Below are 21,440 nucleotides of genomic sequence, written 5' to 3' on the forward strand. Positions count from 1 at the left end.
GCACCTCAGCAAACTCCATCCTGAGTCCTGTATTTCCTAATAGATAAGCTCTGGCTCTCTGAAGAAGTACTCGGGAGGTAATTGAAGGGAGCAGCACATTTAGCGATCACATAAAAACACAGAGCAAGAAGCTGTCCCTCTTCATAGTACCTGGCTATGCTCTTAGCCAGACAATGTGATATGGATGTAGCTGTAGACTGAGCCAAGAATGGAAACAGGGGGCCTAATCACGACTGGTTAGCCTCGTTGGAACAGACAGTCGACAGCCCCCTGCCCCCCTCCATTACTGGCAAACACAATTACATCTCCTCCTTCCTCTTTGTCTGGGGAGAATAAAAGATGCTGCATTAGCGCTGCCAGCTAGCCTATACCCTCGGCAGCTAAATTAGCAGCTGCATAGACTACTATTAAGTAAAATGCAGGTTAGAAACTACTTAATCTGGTGGTTTTATTTTAGGAGATCACAGATCTAATTACATCACATTGAGCTGTTAATACTACAAAAGGGAGATCTGGAGTAACACAGAAATAGGATATAAAATATGGAATATTGAAATAAATCGCAGTCAAATAACTTGTATTCTTGGTTCTGTTGAAAGGTAAAGCTTCAGTCTTGGGGTATGAATAGATCTGAAATAGGTTGTTAGAGTGTGGACGGATTTCAAGAACACGACCATTTGTGGCCGGCCATTCACCGTGGCACTCTGATCTTTTCACTCCTCTCAGGTGCTGGTTACCCTCGACCATCTGGAAAGAGTCAGCACCTTCCAGGAATTTGTACAGATTTTTAGCCAGTTTGGCAACGAGATGGTGGAGTTTGCCCATCTTACCGGAGACAGACAGAACGTGAGTAGCATGTGAAGAAACTAAATCTCTTCAGTTTTAAGTGCGAGTGTGAAAATCATCAGCGCACTGTAACATTCTTTCAATGAATGAAATAAATATGTGGTCTCACATATGAAAATTGTGTTCATGAACATGTAGTTATTTGCCTATTCATTTCTGCAACACAGAGGACATTTCGTTTATTCATGCAGATGTAATCTTCTAACAAGCCGTGGTTCTTCTGAACATGGTGATCTGAATGTGAAAGCAGGTGGTGGAAGTGGACTGTGAAACCTGCAGCTCTTACACTGTGAATGTGCAGGCAAACCCAGAACAAATAAATAATTCAGGCATCAAATATTTACTCCTCCCAGAAATCTAAAAAAATCAAACAATGAAGTAACAAGGCTTCGTCAGGCTTCTCATATTTCTGCAAATATTTCTTTCCGTATCTTTTAATTTTTTCTAACTCATGTCTCAATCCATAGCAGAAATGTAAAGGTAAAGGTTTACATTACGATTCATTGTTGATAATAATTGACCTATGCTTTCAGCGATCCCTTCTCTCAGCAATATATCAGCTTAGGCTACAGCACATTTGCAAAACAAAACTTCTGCCTAGAGCTTTAGAAAAACCGTCCAACTTAGGGTCTTTAACTTTGTTCTGTCAAAGACTGCTAATCCTTCTTTGATGCACACGTTCAGCCTCTGCAGCTAAAGTGCTTTGCCTGCAGAAGCTGATGTAAAGTGCGCCGGTTGCAATATCTAGACAGGGAGAGAGGATCGACCATCCCTCTTTCTGGATTTCTTCGGACGCATGTGTTTTGAAACACATGTAACGTCTCTCACCAATGCAGCTACTGCTCCCTTTCCTCATGTGCCACCCTGTTTTCTTTATCTTTTTTTGTTGTATTCACTCGCATGCACAAGCATGCACAAGCACTCAGCTCTTTAGAAAATCTACCATCTTCTACTATTAAAGCCAGATGAGCACAGAGGCAAAAATAATGACAGATAATCACATCGTCTTTGTGATCTATGGCACAGTTAATGGGAGAGGAGTTGATTCAGCTGCCTTTTCCAAATACCAAATTGAAGCTGTCTATTTCTATTTGGAGTACATGGATGGGGATGCAGCAGGTCATACACCCTGCATCTTCTTTCCTATACTCGTAGTATCTCTTTTTTATTAGGAGATAATTAACCTAGGAAGTTTTCATGTGTGTGTAAACTTGGAGAGGAATCTGTGTCTCTTCATACCAGCATGAAAGAGATTTGTTGCTTACTTTTGAGGCTTTATGTCCCTTGGACACCCAGAGAGTTCTCAGAAGTTACAACTGAAGTAAAGCCACCCATCACCATCTGGTGTGTGTGTGTTTGTGCTGTAGGACTTGAAGGATGAGAAGAAGAAAGCACGGATGGCAGCAGCCAGAGCAGTGCTGGAGAAATGCACCATGATGCTCCTCACGGCTTCCAAGGTAAACAGCGTGTGCACCGACAGTGGACCTCTGGGCGAGGGTTATAGATTATGTCCAGTTTAAAGATGTATGGCCTTCTCACATTTATTTAATTTCAAGTTTTCTCAAATACTGCGATCAATGGATAATGCACGAAACCCAATGCCACAATATCATAAAGAACACCAAAAGAGAGTGAATAATCATGGTGGTAAAACATGAAAAGGGCTAGAAGTTGAAGAGAGTAAAGGAAGGCATGAGCTTTGACATTTCGCATCGAATTCCTTCCAAAGACCTGCCTGAGGCACCCAGATTGCGAGTCGGCGCGGATCAACAAGGACGCGGTGTTCCACCGGATGCGCTGTGCCCTGGAGCAGGTCATCGAGATAGTCACCGAGGCACGGAGCTGTGGGGAGAACAAGATCCTTCCTGTCAGCATCTATAACGGCATCAAGGACTTCAAGGTAGGGTGAAGGTGTCCTTTTCAAAAAGAAGGCAGTAACATAATCTGCTTGTATTAATAAGAAAGACCGTCGTTTTCAACAAGAATCCTCAAATGATCTAAATGTGACTCTTATGTGGCTGTTGATTTGTGGTTTAAGTGTAAACATTTTAGCATTCACTGTGCTTCAAATGTAACTCAGAGAATCAATATGTAGGACCAGACCTACTCTGTATCTGTTTTATGATCTGGTTAATACGGTTGTGTCAATCCCCATAAACCTGAGTCTCATCTTCTTTCTCCTCCTTGTTCACTGGCCAATGAAAGAAAAACAACATCAAAGAAGGTTTTGAATGGGTCTTTTCCAGTTTGCGGTATTTTAATGAAAGGGCCCAGAGATGTGTATTGGTTTTAATAAATGGCTTCTTAGCTCTTAATGTCAGAGTTAAGCTAAAAGCTTACGCAAACCTGTCATCTTAGGACACATAAACAGAGACCGTTAAAAATAGATTTTTGAAAGAAAAGAGAAGGATGAAACAGAGAGAAGTGCTTTAGCTTTCATGTTTGTGTACTTGAGATGTTGTTTGCAGTATTTATTGTCCACCTTTGATGGTCCAAGGTGACTCCCGGGCTAAACCCGCGTCCCATTTACTTGATGACGAGGTCATGTGCATAATGATAATGAGATAATAAACGACGGCTTTTTTTTCACCTCAGAACATTGGCTCGTAAAACTCTTGTGTGTGTTGCCACCTCCATGTGCTCCCTAATTCCCAACCCTCCTCCTCCTCCTCCCCTCCTGCAGTCCAGCGTGCAGTGCCTGCGGGAGAACCTGAACTCCTTGTCCCCCCAGAGCGTGGGCAGCCAGCTGGAGGCGCTGGTGGAGCGGACAGAGGACTTCACAGATTCGGCCTACACCAGCCACGAGCAGCGGCAGGCCATCCTAGGTCTGTGCCAGCTGGCGCGCCAGGACACTCAGCAGCTGGTGCAATCCTGGGCTGAGGCGGTATGTTGGCACTTGCACAGATGCTCATACACCTACGGAAATATTCATGAAAAATATATGCTACTATATGAAGAAGAATAATAAGTACCTCATATGTAAGACACTTGTAAAAGTATGATAATGAGATGCAAAACAAGAAGAGATGTTGGTTGGAATACTTGTGTTAGTGTAAGGAATGATGTTGAGTTGGTAAGTTTATAAACTAAATTTAATATTTAATATCTTGTTTGTGCCTTTTCATATAGCAGACAGTGTCTGTTCAACACACACACAGCATGCTACACAGGCCGTCACACATTAAGACTCCCTCCCCGGCTCATCTAGTCATTCTTCTTGCCTACTCACTTTCTTTTCATACATCCCTCCCGGTACAACTGAGCATAATAACCAACCTGAATACCCGTTTTTACCAAGGCTCATTCAGTTGAGAGAGAAACATCACGTAGTGTCCCGCGGTTTGTCTCCTTGCCCTTCGAAATTGAAACACAAGTCGTTATGTTTCAGTTTCTCATTGTACATTTTTTCAGCGTGTTCAGAGCGGACAAAGAGACTGCTGCCACGTAGTTGTACAGTAGTGCCTCATCTAGCCTCTGCAAAAGAAGGTCAGCAGGAGAATTGAAAAGACCAGAACACTGTGGGGTTTTGAAATTGCAGCGAACGCATCTGAGTGTGTAAATATTCTTGGGTATTCTGCACAGTCCAGTTTGTGGTCTTGCTTCTTATCGTTGAAAGCGAAATATATAGTTTTCATTCCAATTGGATTTATGACTCTGGAAGTATGACATTTTGAAAAATGTTGTACAATATTTGAATAAAATAATTAATTACAAAAGCTTTTTTTTGCATATTCGGAGCATAACTGGTCACAAATGTAACTGGAAAGTCAAAAACCATGTTAATAAGAGCCCAAGTTCATTTTCCAATCCAGTTGTTTTCTATTGTCAAACTCTTCCAGACATAATAATGTAGGTTTGTGTGTGGGCCTGTAAGACCATGTTGAATCTCATGTTGTATTCCCTTCTTCCACTCTCCGTCGCACTGGAGCAGCAGTCTGTCCATGCCAAAGAAGCCACAGAGGACATGGAGGTGGCCATCCTGAAGACATGCCAGAGCGTCAGTGACCTCAGACGCGAGGTGAGCAGCAGTCTCTCTCTGCTCTGCCCGTCTGCCCTCTGAGTCTGAATAGATGTACAGAGAGACACAGACATGACTGAGATGTCTCTCACTAGATGTTCTGCCTCTGTGGTTGGTTTCCCACTTTCCTTTTTCACATCGCTCTTTGGCTTACCTGTCGTCTATCCGTCAACTCAACTATGTCATTGTGTCCCCTCTGCTCCTCTTTTTTTTTTCTTTGCCTCCTTAAATTCCACCCTCATTCATGTCTCCCCACTCATCTTTCTTTCGTTTGTGTTTGCTGCAGCCTCCATAACTCTGTCCTTTTTTGATTCTGCAATTTAATTTTTGATTCCTCCTCCAGCTCCATAAGGTGGCAGTCATTCGTGCCTCTGACTTGCTCAAAGTTCATGGGGAGCAGTTGCCTCTCCAGGCTCTCAAAGCTGCAGGCGCCGAGGGAAACCTGGAGGCAGTGGCGGAGTATTCACGCACACTCACTGAGCAGAAGGAGCAGCTGGTGGAGGTAGGTAGGGGTGGGGGCAAAGGGAGCAGGGAGGCAGGGGGAGGTTTGATGTAGTGCCACCTAGTAAAGGTGTTCAACGGGCAAACGATACACTAGAGGAAATCTTTTGTGAAGTTTAAGGATTCGTGGGCAGAATTTTAAGAGAAAAAGCTAGTTGGCCATGATTTGCAAAGTTGCAAAAAACACATTGAAATTGCTGTGCAAGTAAACACAAACAGCCTGAAATGAATGAATTTGGAGACTACGTTTCTAATCCTCAACCAAATGAAAGTCCACATGTGACTTTGTTATGCAAACACTTTGTTACGTCTTTGTTAGGGGCCCTAACAAACAGAACATACGGTACAGTATGAAGAAATACATTAAGAGGAAGGTATACTCTTTGGAAAATAATATAAATTTACAAAAAATGATTGTGTTCTTTTAAGTAAGTGTTAAATTGTTAGAAATACACGGAGTTAGAACATTTATCCATTTCCTACAGTGTGACTTTAAAACTGACCTTTTTTTGTCCTGCGTCTCTGACTTCAGAATTGTCGGCTACTGTGCCATGTGTCGGGGACAGAGCCTCTGGAGATTACCTGCATACACGCTGAGGAGACCTTCCATGTCATTGGTCCACAGGTAACAGCCAAACATGTTCTGTCGGGACCTTTGTTTTTGTTAGATTTGATATTATAACTCATTGACTGGCCAAAAACCCGGGGAGACAGGATCCCTGTAGAAAGGGACACAGGTTAGGGTTAAACCTGAAACCCATTTCATCTGATTCAACTGCATGCCAGTTCAATCAAACTGGTCACACAGTGGTCTGGGAGTGAAATCAAAAACTGAGTAATATTCTACTTAGACATAGTGGGGAGGGAAAATAGACAAATTACCTCATGTCTCCTCAGTCTACCTCCTACACCTGAGAACATGTTGTTCACCTAGTCCACTATCTAATTATGTTTGCTCTTGGAAACCATCCATGCCAGTATTTATCCAGCAATGTAGAATGTTCCCGTCCTGCGGTACGAACGTCAGGCCCCGCATGACTCTGCAGCACTCCTAGTTCAAAGGTCAACCAATCAATAACACTGCAGCATGGGGTGGCGGGGGGATACGCGTCTGTGTCGGCCCAAAGTAATAGAGGGGTGGCCCAGAGGGTAATTGGCTATTAAATACTACACTGTAGGGGAAGGCTGCGGGATGTGTGTTTTTGTGTGTGCGTGTGCGTGTGAGCGTTTGTTTTTTAAAGTTGTTATAATGCTGTCTTGCCGTGGTGGTGGTGTTGATTAAAGAAGAACCAAGTGAACTGTAGCCCGCTTATATAAGCCACAGCCCAGAGAGATGGGACATATTAATGACTTGGTTTAGTTATTGTCTGTTGTTAGTTCCTGTATTAAATAACGGTTTGAAACGGATAGCAGCCTCTAGTCTTGTGTTTTGAATTTCTGTCACAGTCTGGGAAGCAGTCACAGGGGATGGACCCAAATTCAGACACAGACGAGGAGCCAGCAGTAGCAATGTAATGATTTAATTCCAAACTGCTTGCAAGTTGGAATCCAATTTAACAGACAGGAAACAGCAGGCAAGGACACAGACAAACTGGTACAGAATTACGAACAAAACTGAAGACAAACCAACAAAGAACAAAGGAACTGGGCTGGTATAAATGAAGACTGAGTAATGTGGAAGTGGGAACAGGTGAGGCGCAGCACAGGCGACTACAGGGCTGAGGAGAGTCAGGTGAAACAAATGAGGGCGGAGCAGACAATCACAAAGGCGGGAAAACATAAAAGGACCCAAAGTAAAACAAGACAAGACGCATGAGGAGTACACTTCAAAATAAAAGCAGGAAACACTAAACCTGACCCAACAGAAGACCCAAAACACAAATATAAATGCAACACAGTCCAGTCTCACATGACAAATGTGAGAGCATGAGCCAGACTGCGACAATTTCACTAGTAGGAAGACCATTTGGTGTATTTTTGATCAACAGTGGCAGCTGATGAGTTTAGAATTATAAGCCACATTTTGTTTCTGTCTTTTACTTTAATTGCATAGTTTTTCTCTCTAGTTACTGACCAGCTTTATTTCAATATAGCTTTTCTCATGTCGCAATTCTTCACACACTTCCCACTCAGATCATCTCGGCAGCCCAGACGCTGGCCCTCCACCCGTCCAGTAAGATTGCTAAGGAGAACCTGGAGGTGTTCTGCGAGGCCTGGGATTCGCAGCTCTGTGACATGGCCCTGCTGCTGAGAGAGATCAACGACGTCTTTGAAGGCAGGCGAGGTGCGTTTTTTTTGTTTAGTTGGTAATGGATACTTGTGTGCCTTTGTGCGGGTCAGCAGCACATACATCAGAGAGGATCAGAGAGTCTTTCAGGGAGAGTGCGACGCAGAAGAGAATACAGGCACAAAATATGCTCTCAATGGCATTTTAGCCTTAAAAGAATAACGTTCTCTGATAAAAAACCTTGGTGATCATTTTGCCCCTGACAACACTTCAATAGCCTTTTTATTTTAGCAAAGCAAGCACATCTCTTTTAAAAATGTAACATCATACACTGTGGGAAGCATTTTGTAAGAGGAAAAATGTCAATGCCATTAACCACCCATGCATTCATTCCTCCTCTGTACTCCCTCTCTCTTATTCATTAAAGTGTTCAAATGATGGGCTCTTCAATCAGTTGTTCGTTGCCTCTGTGACTGTGTGTGTGTATTTGCATCGACTTTACTATGTATCCATGTACACACAGATCTATGTTTGTATCAACCCTGTGCTCTCACACACGGTAAGCCGGAGGAATCTCAAAGACAGGAGAAAGATGTTTTGGAATATATCCACGAGGTGGTTGCCCTCAAGAATGTGACTTACATAAAACAATATTTTTAAGTGCAGCTCAGCGGGTAAAAGGATCAAATCCGTCACACATTTGTGTTCCCGAGAAGCCCAAATGCTTTGTTAAAGTGTTGTATTGACACTGTGGAGAGATTTGGTTTTATTATTTTTGTGTAATCTTCCCCCATAAACATGACAGAAGAGTTTTATTGTCCCTGTAAATTTATATAAATAAATATAATAATTATTAATAAATATTGAAATGAACCAAGCAGCTTGTGTTTATGATGAAAGATAAAAATGTTTTAAGGGTGGACAGTGATAAAAGCAAAACAATTTCAGTACCATAACTACTGAATAACCATAATTAACACCCTAATTGTCTGTGTCAAAGATATTGACTTTTAATATATTTAAAACTGCGCCGGCGACAGCGTTACATCCCATTCTTGTGAACGCGATCTCCCAGGAACGTCTGGAGAGAATTTCTTCAAATTTGGCACAAACACCCACTTGGACTCAAAGATGAACTTCTTAAAATTTGGTGGTCAAAGGTCACTGTGACCTCACAAAACACGTTTTTTTTTTTTTTTGCCATTGTTTAAGCTGCATATGCTAATTATGACAAGTCTACACAAATGTTTAGTAAGATAAAATTATGAAGTTTTGGACAGACATGGCTGTAAACTTGGGGCTATCTCTTAGATGGCTTTGTTAGTCCTTACTTGTTACCATGTGTTCAGATAATCACAATTACTTTCTTCTTCTAGGAGACAAAAGATCTTATTTGTCACTTCCCAGACCCGGAGTGAGTATCACAACATCCGTCCTCATGAATATTCCATTGATCCGATGTTTTGTAATCCTCTTATTAATACCACTCTCTTTACCCGCAGAAACACTCGGCTAACTTGAAGACTGCCAAGGCTGTCAAGTTGGACGCAGAGGTAGCACACACACCATACTCCTCTAGCTTTCTGCACAATACATCACGACACGTCTGACAGCAGTATATTCATCTCCCGGAAACTTTGTGCCACTCGTTTGAAGGATTGATGGTGTTCGTATGCTAATAGGCTGCGTTTTTTTTTTTTGCTGGGCCGGCAGTTTTTCACATGCTGTACCACCACAGGAAGCGGGATTATGCTGATTGTAGAATTTATGGTGTTAACAAATGAAAATACCCTGTTTGCTAATATACATTTCTGAAATGACATCCGTCATATTTCTTTGTGTCCTTCTTGTGTGCGTGCAGGAGCAGACAAGCATGGCCAAGCTGGGTCTGGAGCTCCGTCTGCTGTCGTCAGACGTGGACACGGAGGTGGAGAAATGGGAGGAGCAGGAACACGACATTGTCCGACAGAGCCAGAGCCTGGCCAGTATGGCATACAACATGTATCTGTTCACCAGGTGACCGAACGGCACCACATACGACCCGAACATTCACATGCTCCGATGGCTTTCATTTCAGAGCTCTATATGGTAAAGCCTCTTAAGCATACCACATGGATCTCTTTAGAGGCTTACCGTTAATGAGATTCTTGAGCCGCCAGCTATCGATATTCACCAGGCATAATTAGAGGCACTGACAAAGTTGACATGACAATGATTGATTTTGACAATTCAATTATTTCGATTTATCTAAGTCACAGTTTTTGTTGGTTGCTGTAGATGTATTTAGTCTTCATCCATTTCTTTCATCCATGATTCCTCTCCTCATTTTCTTTTTCCCATGTTGATTCCCTAGAGGGGAGGGGCTGCTGAAAACAACACTAGACCTTTTTCATCAAGCTGAGGTATGTGTATCCATATCCGCTAATCTCTCCTTCTCTCCACCTTCTGTTCTTTTTTCCTCTCGTTTTATCGAAGTTGCAAATGAATGCATCTGTTGTTTTATTTAGTCAAAGACATACTGTGGCAGGCAGATCAATAGATTAGTAAATGCCAGCATCCCCTCGTTCACTTCCCCCTCGCATCTGATGGGGCGAGACTAGTAGGACTTATCATTATGATGGAAATATAGTGCTGTGTGTTCCTGGCCACGTCGGACACATGAGGTGATAACAGACAAAGTTGCGTGGAGGCGAGTCTCTATTGAATTGGGAATGTTCAGTAATTTGTAGAATCTGCGTTGAAAATGCAGCCAGGATCTATTTCATTTGGGGTGAGCGAGGGAGATAAGAGAGGAAGAGGAACGGGAGGGATGAAAGACGGGAAGGCATGCTGATAAGAAGAGCCGAGGAAAAGTAGACTGTCATTTTTTGCTCTTTTTTAAAAAACTTTTGAACGGCTTTCTGTTGGATGCTAAAATAATTAGAGTTTTGCCTGTATTGGTGTACGTTTTCAGATTTTTGTCCATTTTCTGTCTCATTTTTAAGGTTCTGTCTGAAGAGGGGCTCCAGCTGTGCTCATCTCTCCTCTCTTTTTCCACTCAGGTAAACACCGATGCAATAAATCTCTCTCTCTTGAACACACACAGTTTAAGGCCGAATACCAAATCACGATGTACTCGCATAAAAACCATTTGCAAATGTTTTTGCACATTAAGCACTATCAAAATAAATCGAATGTGAGTTATGTAAAAGTAAGAATATTTGTAAAAGCAGCAATGAAATGATTGCAGTAGAACATAAAAACAATATATATGTTTGTGTACCATATGTTCTTGCTTCTCTGCTGGAATCTGACAAAAGAATAGTGATATGAAGCTCAGTCAGTACACACGTTAAAGACTAAAGCCAAAGAGAAAAGAAAACTGTTCATTTTCTTTTGCATTTGAGCTGCTGACCCATCTGTATGCCCCACCCTCGTTACGCCTCTCATACACATACACACCCGTATCACCTATTCTGGCATGCCACGGTGCCAGGTTCGCCTTATAAATCACACAGCAAGAGCAGGAAATTAAGGCTGTCACACACTTTCACCGTCCTCTTTCCCTCTCTGAGTGGAGATCCAACAAACAAACGTAGCCTCGGTGCCTTCCTTCCTCTTGCCCTCCACCAACTTCTTCCACAGGTCCTCCAAGTGTAATTAAATGGCTCTTTTTGACAGCCGTTAACGACTGCAATTTGTCACTGCCGGGTCCGTGGGTGGTTATGTTTGTGCACATGTGCATGTGTGGAGGAGATCAGGGTGGGGGAGTTGACTGTTACCGCACAGGACTAATTCATAATCAGGAGGCCCAGCTCTTCAACTTGCCTCACGCTTTCCGATTAATTACATCAAAAAAACTGGTGCTAATGGAGTCCCTGTGTCTCACCCTCCACTCCCATAGTTCTTCGGCACCAAACACACATCTACGTTGGCTTCATTCAAAAATGTTGAGGCTGTTTATGCAAATTAGCTTGAGCATTTCTTTGTAATTGAGGTTTAAGAGGTTTTATATACTTCTGTCTGTCATGAGTATTGCTACGCTGAATAAAAGAGCCTGTGTTTTTAGGTCGCTGGTGGTGTAACAGAAATAGATTGATGGCCCCCGTGACTGAGATGGAGGGATTAACCCAGCTGGATAACAGACTTAAGCAGTAGATCATGACCTGGCTGTTGCTGATGGATTACATCAAGCTACACTAAATCTGAATGTATTTCACCCTCGTTTTTGGCTTTTTGTGATGTTTGATTTGTGTTTGAATGAGAGCACTAGTAAACCCAGTCCAGTACATCTATCAGTGGCTGTACACATCAACCCAGTGTCTCTGGATAAACCTGGACATACCATCATAAACCATCTCTCCCTCTGTTTCTGTCTTCATCTCTGTTCCAGCTAGTTGATGAGGAAAAGTCTGTGGTGATGACAGAGATGGAGAAAATGGTGGCATTATGCCAACAGCTGCAGATGGGAGCCAAGACTCCTGTACAGGGCAAGACTGCCACCTTCCAGAAGGTACTCATACTACGCTTGCGTGTCTTTATCTTTTTCTGTGTTTGTTTGGGTGTATACTTAAATAATAAATAAACAGTGACTTCTTTCTGCCCCTAGTCTGTTTTGTTTAGAAGAAATCAAATTAGACGGAGTGTGCAGAGCAGACTTACTGCTGTTTTTTTTCTTAAAGGGATAATTAGCTTGAAAAAGCATCACAACTACATCCCCAACAACAGACGGGCCTCAATGAAGCCCTATGCTCAGTGAACACACAATCGAGCGTGACTTAGTGCGTTACTTCATTTTTGGCCACGGCATAATATTTTAGTGATCTGCGAGTAACACCATTATCGGACGCAGGGCGTTAGATTAATGAATGTCTGTGGGGAATTAATGAGCATCTTGGGCAGGGATGAGCTGCCTCAGGTCACCTTGTAATAAAGGCCAAGGTTGTAATCAAAAGGACGGGATAAAGAATCGCTTGTCCATTGCTGATTTATGAGCATCTCTTTGGCTCCCATCTCTGTCTCTTCATCCTGATGTTCACTTTATCATTCGTCTCGAATGGAAGAATGTGTTCAGGGTTATATTCTGATGTACGTGTGTTGGCTGTTGGGTTTTAAGGTTTGTGTGCATTTGTATCCATGCTACCCCTCTTCAACTAGTGTATAATAATTGTATTTCTTTGCCTCTAGGTGGACTCATCCATTCAGACAACCAGAGGTATCTTGACTGTGGTTCTCTCCCTTCTACCGTCCTGCAACAAGCTCACCAGAAAGGTGATTAAACAGGACTCATGACTTAGTGACTGGCACTTGTAGTAGCCTAGCAAGCTACATGGAAATCCACTAAAAGAGAAAGAGCTCAGAAACATTTATGTAGGCCTAGAAAATAAGATTAAACTTGCAATAACTCATTTTAAGGCCACTTAGGGGCAGTGGAAGCTCGCTTTAAACACAACATGGACATATACCACCTTTAGTTGATATGGTCAACTTGTAAGCAAACAGTTGCCTATTTACACATCCAACAGATAGAATGCAACATTAGCATTCATTTGGATTTGTGTTTCTGGCCACTTGGCAAATGTTAGTCCAATATTGACGAGCCACTTAGCTGTTTTTGGTCTCCACCAACAAAGCTTACGGAACTACACTTAGTCCATCAATAAGTTCGTCCACTATAAATATGAAACATTCATTATAGTAGCTTTAATTATATTTAACAGCTGAAAGTGCCGTCATTCTATTCTCTTAATTTTTTGCGTATATAAAACAGCAAAAAAACATACTTCATTTCTCATCATATCTTGTTTCTTTCCATTCATTTCTTCTCCTTGCCGTGTCCATTTGCAGTACAAATCAGAGAGGAGTAGCCTGGGTTCCCCGCAGGACTGGAGAGAGAGGCCGGATGCATCCACACCTGTCAAAGAGGAGGGAGCTCTTAACAACAAGAACACCAACGGCTTTGGTGCCAAATCTCTGGAGCAACACATGGCCGGTCTTAACCTCCTTGAGAGCAAATAACCCAGAGAAAGGTCCTTTGTCCCCTATTCTCCCTTGGAGCAGCACATAGCTAACCTCCCCTTTCTGGAGAACATCTATTCCAGGAAGTACTTTACTCCCCTCATCCTCATGCACCCATCAATGAGTGGGCTAGAGCAGTGTATGTGGTGAAGATGGATGCCTCGGTTCATTTAGAGTTTGTATCTGTTGTCTGGATGATGAAGTGTAAGGTTTACAGAGGAAAAAGCAGATCCAAGCTTGCTGTGCCCAGGGGAAGTTTGAACCCAGGGTAGATGTGTTACCTAAAGCACCGGTTCCACACCAGTCCACCAGATGGAGACAATCAGCCAACACTATGACTTTGCCACTTGCTGTGAGCCGCCTCGCTGATTTTGGAGTCACTTTTATCGATTCTCTGGATATTGAGTTGATAAACTGATCAGAATCAGGGAAAGAACTTCTCTTAATGCTCAGCTTAGCCGTACATCTGTCTTCACTTCGTGCCTCTGTGTTACAAGTCAAAATTGCTTCGTGGTATACTGTAAACGTGTTGCACATGTTCGCCAAATTTTAGGGGGGGGTGCATGCATGATGCGATCATCACCAAACCCTTGTGTTTGAGTCTTTTGTGGTCGTGTCATAGGCTTGTAATGTTAACACTTTCTCTGTAATATTAGATATAGTGGTACACTGTGTCCTGGCATTCTATTCATCTCACTTGGATAAATAAGTATTTAAAAAGTCAACCACACCATATGTTTAATGACTACTTTCCATACAGTTTGCTATGGAATGTTAGCCATGTTAGTAACAAAATCACAATTTAATGCCAAATATGATTGTGCTCATTAATAAGCTATGATCTTCAGCTTGCTACTAGTGTGAAATATAAAGCTCTTACACCTCCAGTTTACATCACTGGATGGGCCCGGTTTCTCCAAAAAGTCAGGTGATAAAAATAAAAGTTTATCACTCGGATGCTTTTGGGTTGTCGGGACCTTTCTTTATGCTGTCCTGTTATTAAATCATAGTGTGTAGTTATACAGACATCTTTTTTTAACAAAAGAACTGAAACATAATTCTGAACTGGCACCGGTGTCAAATGGAGCCTTGAAGTGTACTTGTTATGAAGACTATCATTGTGAAGCTGCCTTACAGGCCAATATGTAAATGGTATATGGTATCTATAATATGGTACTTGAAGCATAGCTATAAATAAATATATATATACAGTATGTATCCTAAGGTAATTACTTTGGTACTAGATGTGCGGTGTGATGACTAAGATGAATAACATACATTAAGCTTTAGAGATGCTCTGTACAGTGTGAGAGCAGCTAAGGATGCTGGGTATTGTAGTTGCGCTACAGATGTGAAGAAATCGTAGATCTAGTTTTGGACCATCTATTCTTTTGGCAATTGAAAGGTTAATAAAAGTGACACAAACAAAATAAACTATTTTTCTTAAATCCCTGTTGGTTATATTTATTGACATTCTAGAAAAATAATTCAAACGGATTAGTTGGGGATATTAAACAGACAGACTTCAAGTAAATCATCATGCTTTCCTCTATTTCAAATTAGAAAAAACAAATGAAGAACTTGAACGCAGGGTGCTTCCTGAAACAACGTACAGAAATATGCAATAGTCTCTTTGAAGTGACCTCACTCAAGTGTCACTCTCAAGGATAACGTCCTCAGTCTTAACCCAACCTGATGAGAGTCAGAATACTTTTGACGCAAATAAGGCAGGAACGTGGCGCTCGGTCATGATGGTTGAGGTTGGGCAACAGCACGTTTGGAGACAACGCTCTCGAACTCCTCTCTGCTCAGAAGGTTCTCCGTTATGGTCTTGCTCTCCTCAAACTTTGGCAAGATGACGGCAATGTATCCTTCAGTGGACGGCTGTTTAGATTTGACAGACAAAGCACGATTAAAGCATTTGTTTTAATAAGATTAGATGACACTTCAATGATTGTGGGAGAGAAACTATAACAGCCATCTAGTTATAAATGATATTGAACAGTGTTTTTTTTATTTTATTATATTCAAACAGTGTTATAGAATGTATGGCCTTATTGAAGAGGGCATTCAATTATTAGAAATACACATGATTAAATTCACAGGACAAACGTACATGCCAATCGTAACCAGGTGATAACAGTATTGTGTAAAAATATACATATTTACCTTTTCCAGCAGGAGAGTAGGTGTTTCTAAAATACTCTCATTGACCTCCAGAAGACGGCCCCGGATGCAGCTAAAAAGAGATGACAGAACGTGTGACTGATCATGACACACAAGCATGTGGAATGTATGGCTAGAAAAACAAAACTATTATCTCACCTGTAGATTGTGTATTCAGTTTCATCCGTGCATGTTATCCTGCACAGAGGTGCGAAATCAGTAAGGAACTGACCCCCCTACAATGGGAAAAAATGATTGACGGGCATTTCAGGCCAAGCTGAAAAATAATGAAGTGGAGCTGCACAAGTACACATTCATGGACATAGACAACAATCATCTGTAGCTTTATTAGTCATTGTGAATTTACCCGCTTAGACTTCCCAGACACTTTGTTGTTCAGCCGACTGCAGCAATTGCTGATCTGGTAATTGATGCTTTTGATTGCCCGTCCATTCTGAAGGATTGGGTGAGTCTCCGCTAACGTGACAACACATAGTCTGCAGAAGAAACAAAGAGAAAAGTGAGCCGTAAAAAAAAATAAATAAATACAAAGTTAATATTATCAGTAAGTCACTTATACAGAGTGTGGATTATATCAAGTTAAAAACATTGTAACACAAATCTTTGAGGTCAATTTTGGATGAACATTTTAATTTAAGGGGGGGTATCGACACACACACACACACACACACACACACACACACACACACACAGGAAATATAACATCAATTTAATAAACTGGGTGACCAGAAAGCTGTACTTGCTTGTTGTTTCACTGGTTTACGTTAAATATGTATGTAAAGGTTTTTTTCTGTTAACTCAAAAGCAATATTTTAGAAATCTTTTTATCAATATAATGTAATACTACCACAAAACCATACTGGTACAAGACAAATGTCTCAACAATACTGAACAGTATAGTAGTATCTGTCCCATGAAATAGCAGTTTATATCGAATAACCAGTTATTAAGATGACGTTTTGTAATTCTCACCACCCGGTGTGGATTTCACTGAATACCCGTCACGTTGCTCCTGTTAACATTACCTGTTTGAATGCTGCAGGATGCAGTGGTCCTCACACGGTTTCCCCTTCATATCTGAATAAAACAAACAATACACTCAACGTATTTGAATTAAATGCATTATGCTGGCTAATCGAATCAAAATGTAATGTTAGTGCTCTTTCCCCCACGAGATGTCAGGTCCTACTAACGTTAGCTCATTTAGCCACCGGGCAGCTAACGCAGCATGAGAAACAGTTCAGTGATGTTATTTACCGGCTCTGAACCATCGCGTGTAATATCGCTCGATAACTGAAGGCGCCGTCGCTTCTGTGTCTTTCTGCTCCGAACAGTCCATGACAAGTATTCACAATACAGGTTGTAGAACAAAAAGACGAAAGAGTAGATTTACAGAAATGTATACACTACTTTGTGACGGACATCATTTGGCGTGACACTGGGAAGTCCGGTCCGTCCCTAGAACGAATCCGACAGTTTTAAAAGGAAAAAGGTTCCGGAGATTATTTTCGCCTCTTTGAGTTTGTGAATTCGATAAGAAAGCTTTCACTTTTAAAATGACAATGTAAACTTGAAAATGAAAATGTAATTCCACAATAACAACATGATCATTTTCCACATATGTGTTATTTGGGTAAAAATTAAAACTATTGATCTCAATAGGTAGAGCTTTCCATAGCCTGGGGCTCTAACCACTCTTGAGATTATCTAAATTCACCTACTTAGTAGTAGTAGTAGTTCAATTGTTATAAAATTGCATTTCCGTTTTAAATAATGCATGCCTAAATGGGCCACAGTGTTAATATCGCATTTACATTTTCAAATTTGAATTAACATTTGAATAGTCCACTGGATAAAGAGGGGACAACTTTGAGAATTAAATATCAAACAGCTTTTACATTTTATTTTAATACAGTCATAGAACAAAAGCCACCCAATGAATTATTGAATCGATCTGAACAGGGTTGAATCTCGAACTGCTGTCAAATTCACACCAGCCTTGAGGACATTTTGAATGTCTGTGTTAAAAATGTTCCCATTAGCGTTTTGTGGGCGGTGTAGCAGGGTCATGTTCATGCTGTTGTGTAAGCTGTGTTGCTACCTGGGACACATTTTGAGAGCAATTTTCACTTTGCCCACTAGATGTCCAACTACCGCTAAAAACTGCAGTAAACTCTACAGTCAATGTGATTTGACGATACACTTTCAAACTCCTCAGACAACATCAAAGTTTATTCAAATGCAAATCCTCTGCATGATGTGGGTGCATCTCCATATATTTAAACTAACATAGTATCTCCAGCTAAACATTTTCACATTTGATTAAGATGCATTTGTTTATGTGTAAACCAGTTAAACAACATAATATAGTTGTTATAAGTGATTGCATAGTGTCTGTGATCAACCGCTCAATTTTTGTGCTATGTGTCATTTTTTTTTCACTTCGCTCTATTGATTCTCCCAGATGTGCGATACATATTTAAGTATGTTGAGTGTGCATCCGAGTGGATTATGTAATGAAGAGGTCTGAGAGAGAAGGGAAGCAGGAGTGGATCTGTGAAATCGCCGCTCTCTGACCCAGACCAATCACATACTGAATGCTTAGTGAACATTTTACAGGGATTGGCATTGGCATTGGCACAATGACTTCATCCTGGTCACATAATTGAGAGAAAGAGATCACAAGAGAGAGAGAGAGAGAGAGACAGAGACAGAGAGACAGAGAGAGAGAGATTTGTCTGATATTTGGGGGCACAATGAGTTTTCCATGCTCACCACTACCAAGACTTGGAAAGGTTTGCTGTCAAGACCCATCGTAATGAGTTTTTCCATTACTCCTCCGTCTGTGGTCGGCCGTGGTCTGCAACTAATTCAGAGATGAAACACAAAACCATTGTGCAAGCAGTGGACACAAAGGGAGTATCTCATGGATATGCAATTTTGCATCAAACATTTACATGCAATAAACATGGTCATCCTTAAAATATGAGTCAACAGCTTTTGCTATGATTTGACTTTTTCCAAACAAATCTTCCACAGCAAGATATACAGCTGCTGCTACTAAAACAACACCCAGATGCTAGATAACAAAAGTTAGGATTTATCATTAGATCTTCAGAATAGATTCTGTGAAAGTTCATGAAGAAGTTTCACACGAGAGGGAAAAGGGCCCTGTATATCCTGATAACTATATGACCTCCATGGATATTTGCATTTGCAAGAGTGTGTATGTGCATCTGTGTTTATCAATCCGTTCATTGCCTACATGTATCGGTCAGTCTGTGTACATTCCCAAGCCTTAACTACATTTTGTTGGAATGCAAACATTGCTCCATCTCCCCCTCTTCAAGACTTGACTTCCAGGTTCACTGGCTGGTTCTTTAGACAGGCACTCTGAGTGTCTCCAGCTGCACATCCTTCTGTGTGTGTGTGTGTGTGTGTGTGATGCAAGCGTATAGCTCCACGTCAGCTGCTGAATCGAGCAGCCCTTCTTCTCTGGCCCGCTGTTTGCCTTTTTGGCTTCAGCAGTCTCTCCCTCCACATTGAAGTCGTCCGGCGTATTTCCGTAGCCGGTCTTCAGTGCCAGAGGAGAGCCTGATAAGGGAAGAGAGAAGCTCTGACCAAGTGGGTGACGGGACTGTAGTCATAACAGACCAGAAAATTCAGGATTTCCTGGTTCGTGGCGCATAGTTAGCTGGGTTTTAAGACGAGATATTTCTGTGTTGTAATGCAGATGGAAAGAATTATTGCGTGAGGGGGATTTCTTTTTCATAAGTGGTTCATGCAGACAAGCTATCAGTAACACTTTCAGATACTCCTTGTTTATAGGTGGAGAATTGCATGCAATCCAGGCTTGCCCACAGTATCTCATCATTTGATAATGTCTAGGAAATTAGACACAGGCATGCTGCAGTTAGAGATGCTGCTCATCTTTTTCCGGGAAAGCATCGCGCCTGCATTTGCCATTTAACAGATTGAGTCGTAAGCTGCCAAAAGGCACATTTAAAACCTGTTTGAATCACTGGTGTGTATGGCCGGTGTCAGTTAAAGAACCTTCATTTTTGGGTAATGTTTTTAAAGGGCTGACAATTGTGATTTTGTGTCACAGGGCAATAATTAGATTTGACTCAGACTGTGATGAGTGCCCTGGTGGACTGATCAACAAATACGGTGTTGCGGTGATCTGTTTTCTCTCTTTAAAAGTTTAGATAGGGAGTCATAAAGGAGTCAGGCTGCTGTCAGTAAATGCGCTGACATGCAGCAGCGCAGAAACCCCAGGTGGTTCCCGCTACAGTAGGTGTCTCCCGGACCACATTTTGCCACACACACAGACTCATAGGATGAAAAAGAATGCCAGCCACACACAACCACGGCTGGTAAAGATACAGTTGGTTTGCATTAGCAACACAGTGCTTGAAAGAGAGCATGACCAGAGCCAGTAAAGCAGACATCTGCCTCTGATAAAGGATACAAAAATCAGTATCTTAAATATTGGTGTGTGTCTACAGGAACTGTGTGAGTGAAATGGATGAGGTGTCCCTGGCTGCAGAGCAGGACGCTCCTCCCAGAGCCACAATGCTGGTTTTAATGCGAAACCATAATGATACAAAAATGTGTGCAGGCCAAATAAGTCTCTCATTGTTCCCTTAAAAGGACAGCCCGATAGTGGTGTCACTTCGACCTCTGAAGTGCTGAAACAAGAGGAAGTGGTCAAAACTGGTTTGTTTCAACTGCTGCCTGTCTGTTTGGACACTACTTCATTTTTAACTTGGTAAAGGCAATCTGTATTTTCTTAGTGATCACAGGTTAGTTAAAAAATGAATTGTCCAATGATTGAGAGACTCTAACAGATCTGGTTACATCAAACACATATTAGTTTCTATCTTAGCGACTCATCCATCATTACTGCCCACCTTGTCTTCTTTCAGCTCACTGACTACGAAGTGCTTGAGTCTCATTCCTGATGCTAATTTGTTGATAGCTGTCATTCTGCTTGTCATTCTCCAGTGACGAATGGGGTTCAACAGGAGCTCAGAGCAATGGAAAGAACATGCACACTGTAAGACGCCAAATCCATATGCACACACAAGGAATAATTTACAGGTATTAAGAGGTTACAGCTTTGGATTCTTACCGCATGCTTTCTCTTGCAAAGCAATAAAATTTAACAGCATGTTTTTATGAGACACTGAAAGGGATATATGCATATATATTAAGTCACCAACTGGGCTTCTTAAAACTGCACGGTGCTTGTTTTAATTATTTGTAAGAAGCCACGTGGCAAACATCTCCTCATGGAAAGTGAACTTTTCTCCAAGAGGAACTCTCCACGTCTTGTTTTCTTCTTGTAGCGTAGCAGCAGGCAGGATGCTCTGAGCTCTAACACAGCTGGCGGTTGAATGACAACGGAGCCAGGTTGTCCCTTTTTATCCAAATGTCCACCCTTCAACTGCTTCCTTGAAAAAAACTCCTTCATGGCTCTGCTCTGCCTGACTGAAGCTTTCCAGATTTATATGGTTGTTTTCTTAAAAAATATTAAAAATTTTTCGCCATTTAAATCGGTTTCAAAGCATTTCGCTGAGGCGTTACAATTATCCTGTATTGTTAAAGTCTATCATGGTCACTCTATAAAGCAATATATATTTATACTCTATAAACTCAATA

General features: G+C 41.5%; 2 protein-coding genes across 3 annotated transcripts in view; one reads left to right on the plus strand and one right to left on the minus strand.

Moving 5' to 3' along the window:
• The window catches only part of ctnnal1 (catenin (cadherin-associated protein), alpha-like 1), a 44,764-nt gene extending 29,108 nt beyond the window's left edge, over positions 1-15,656 (plus strand). Inside the window, exons 4-19 of one of the 2 annotated variants that reach the window (XM_031853756.1) lie at positions 727-846; positions 2,214-2,303; positions 2,576-2,746; positions 3,530-3,730; positions 4,778-4,864; positions 5,208-5,366; positions 5,898-5,990; positions 7,499-7,640; positions 8,969-9,006; positions 9,095-9,145; positions 9,454-9,608; positions 9,946-9,994; positions 10,577-10,633; positions 11,965-12,084; positions 12,759-12,842; positions 13,419-15,656. In XM_031853756.1, coding sequence (XP_031709616.1) covers positions 727-846; positions 2,214-2,303; positions 2,576-2,746; positions 3,530-3,730; positions 4,778-4,864; positions 5,208-5,366; positions 5,898-5,990; positions 7,499-7,640; positions 8,969-9,006; positions 9,095-9,145; positions 9,454-9,608; positions 9,946-9,994; positions 10,577-10,633; positions 11,965-12,084; positions 12,759-12,842; positions 13,419-13,589 — 1,788 coding nt within the window. In that variant the 3' untranslated portion in view covers positions 13,590-15,656. Of the gene's footprint in view, positions 1-726; positions 847-2,213; positions 2,304-2,575; positions 2,747-3,529; positions 3,731-4,777; positions 4,865-5,207; positions 5,367-5,897; positions 5,991-7,498; positions 7,650-8,968; positions 9,007-9,094; positions 9,146-9,453; positions 9,609-9,945; positions 9,995-10,576; positions 10,634-11,964; positions 12,085-12,758; positions 12,843-13,418 lie in introns of both variants that reach the window. The other variant, XM_031853755.1, reaches the window with a different exon arrangement.
• Positions 14,183-17,225, minus strand: abitram (actin binding transcription modulator). The gene is made up of 6 exons (XM_031853757.1): positions 17,034-17,225; positions 16,802-16,853; positions 16,123-16,252; positions 15,915-15,991; positions 15,759-15,828; positions 14,183-15,473 (listed from the first exon to the last, which is right to left on the minus strand). The coding sequence occupies exons 1-6, from the start codon at positions 17,113-17,115 to the stop codon at positions 15,336-15,338; spliced, it is 549 nt and encodes a 182-aa protein (XP_031709617.1). The 5' UTR covers positions 17,116-17,225; the 3' UTR covers positions 14,183-15,335.
• Between the last annotated feature and the right edge of the window lie 4,215 nt (positions 17,226-21,440).

Source organism: Anarrhichthys ocellatus, unplaced genomic scaffold (genome assembly GCF_004355925.1).
Source record: "Anarrhichthys ocellatus isolate YVR2014 unplaced genomic scaffold, GSC_Weel_1.0 scaffold14, whole genome shotgun sequence".
NCBI lineage: Eukaryota > Metazoa > Chordata > Actinopteri > Perciformes > Anarhichadidae > Anarrhichthys > Anarrhichthys ocellatus.

Bases quoted from the DNA above. Each gene is read 5' to 3' on its own strand.
- abitram (XM_031853757.1), bottom strand. From the start codon at position 17,115: ATGGACTGTTCGGAGCAGAAAGACACAGAAGCGACGGCGCCTTCAGTT. The intron at 16,253-16,801 runs GTAATGTTAACA...TTTCTTCTGCAG, and splicing joins ATCCTGCAGCATTCAAACAG to ACTATGTGTTGTCACGTTAG. The intron at 15,474-15,758 runs GTAAATATGTAT...AAATCTAAACAG, and splicing joins CTACTCTCCTGCTGGAAAAG to CCGTCCACTGAAGGATACAT.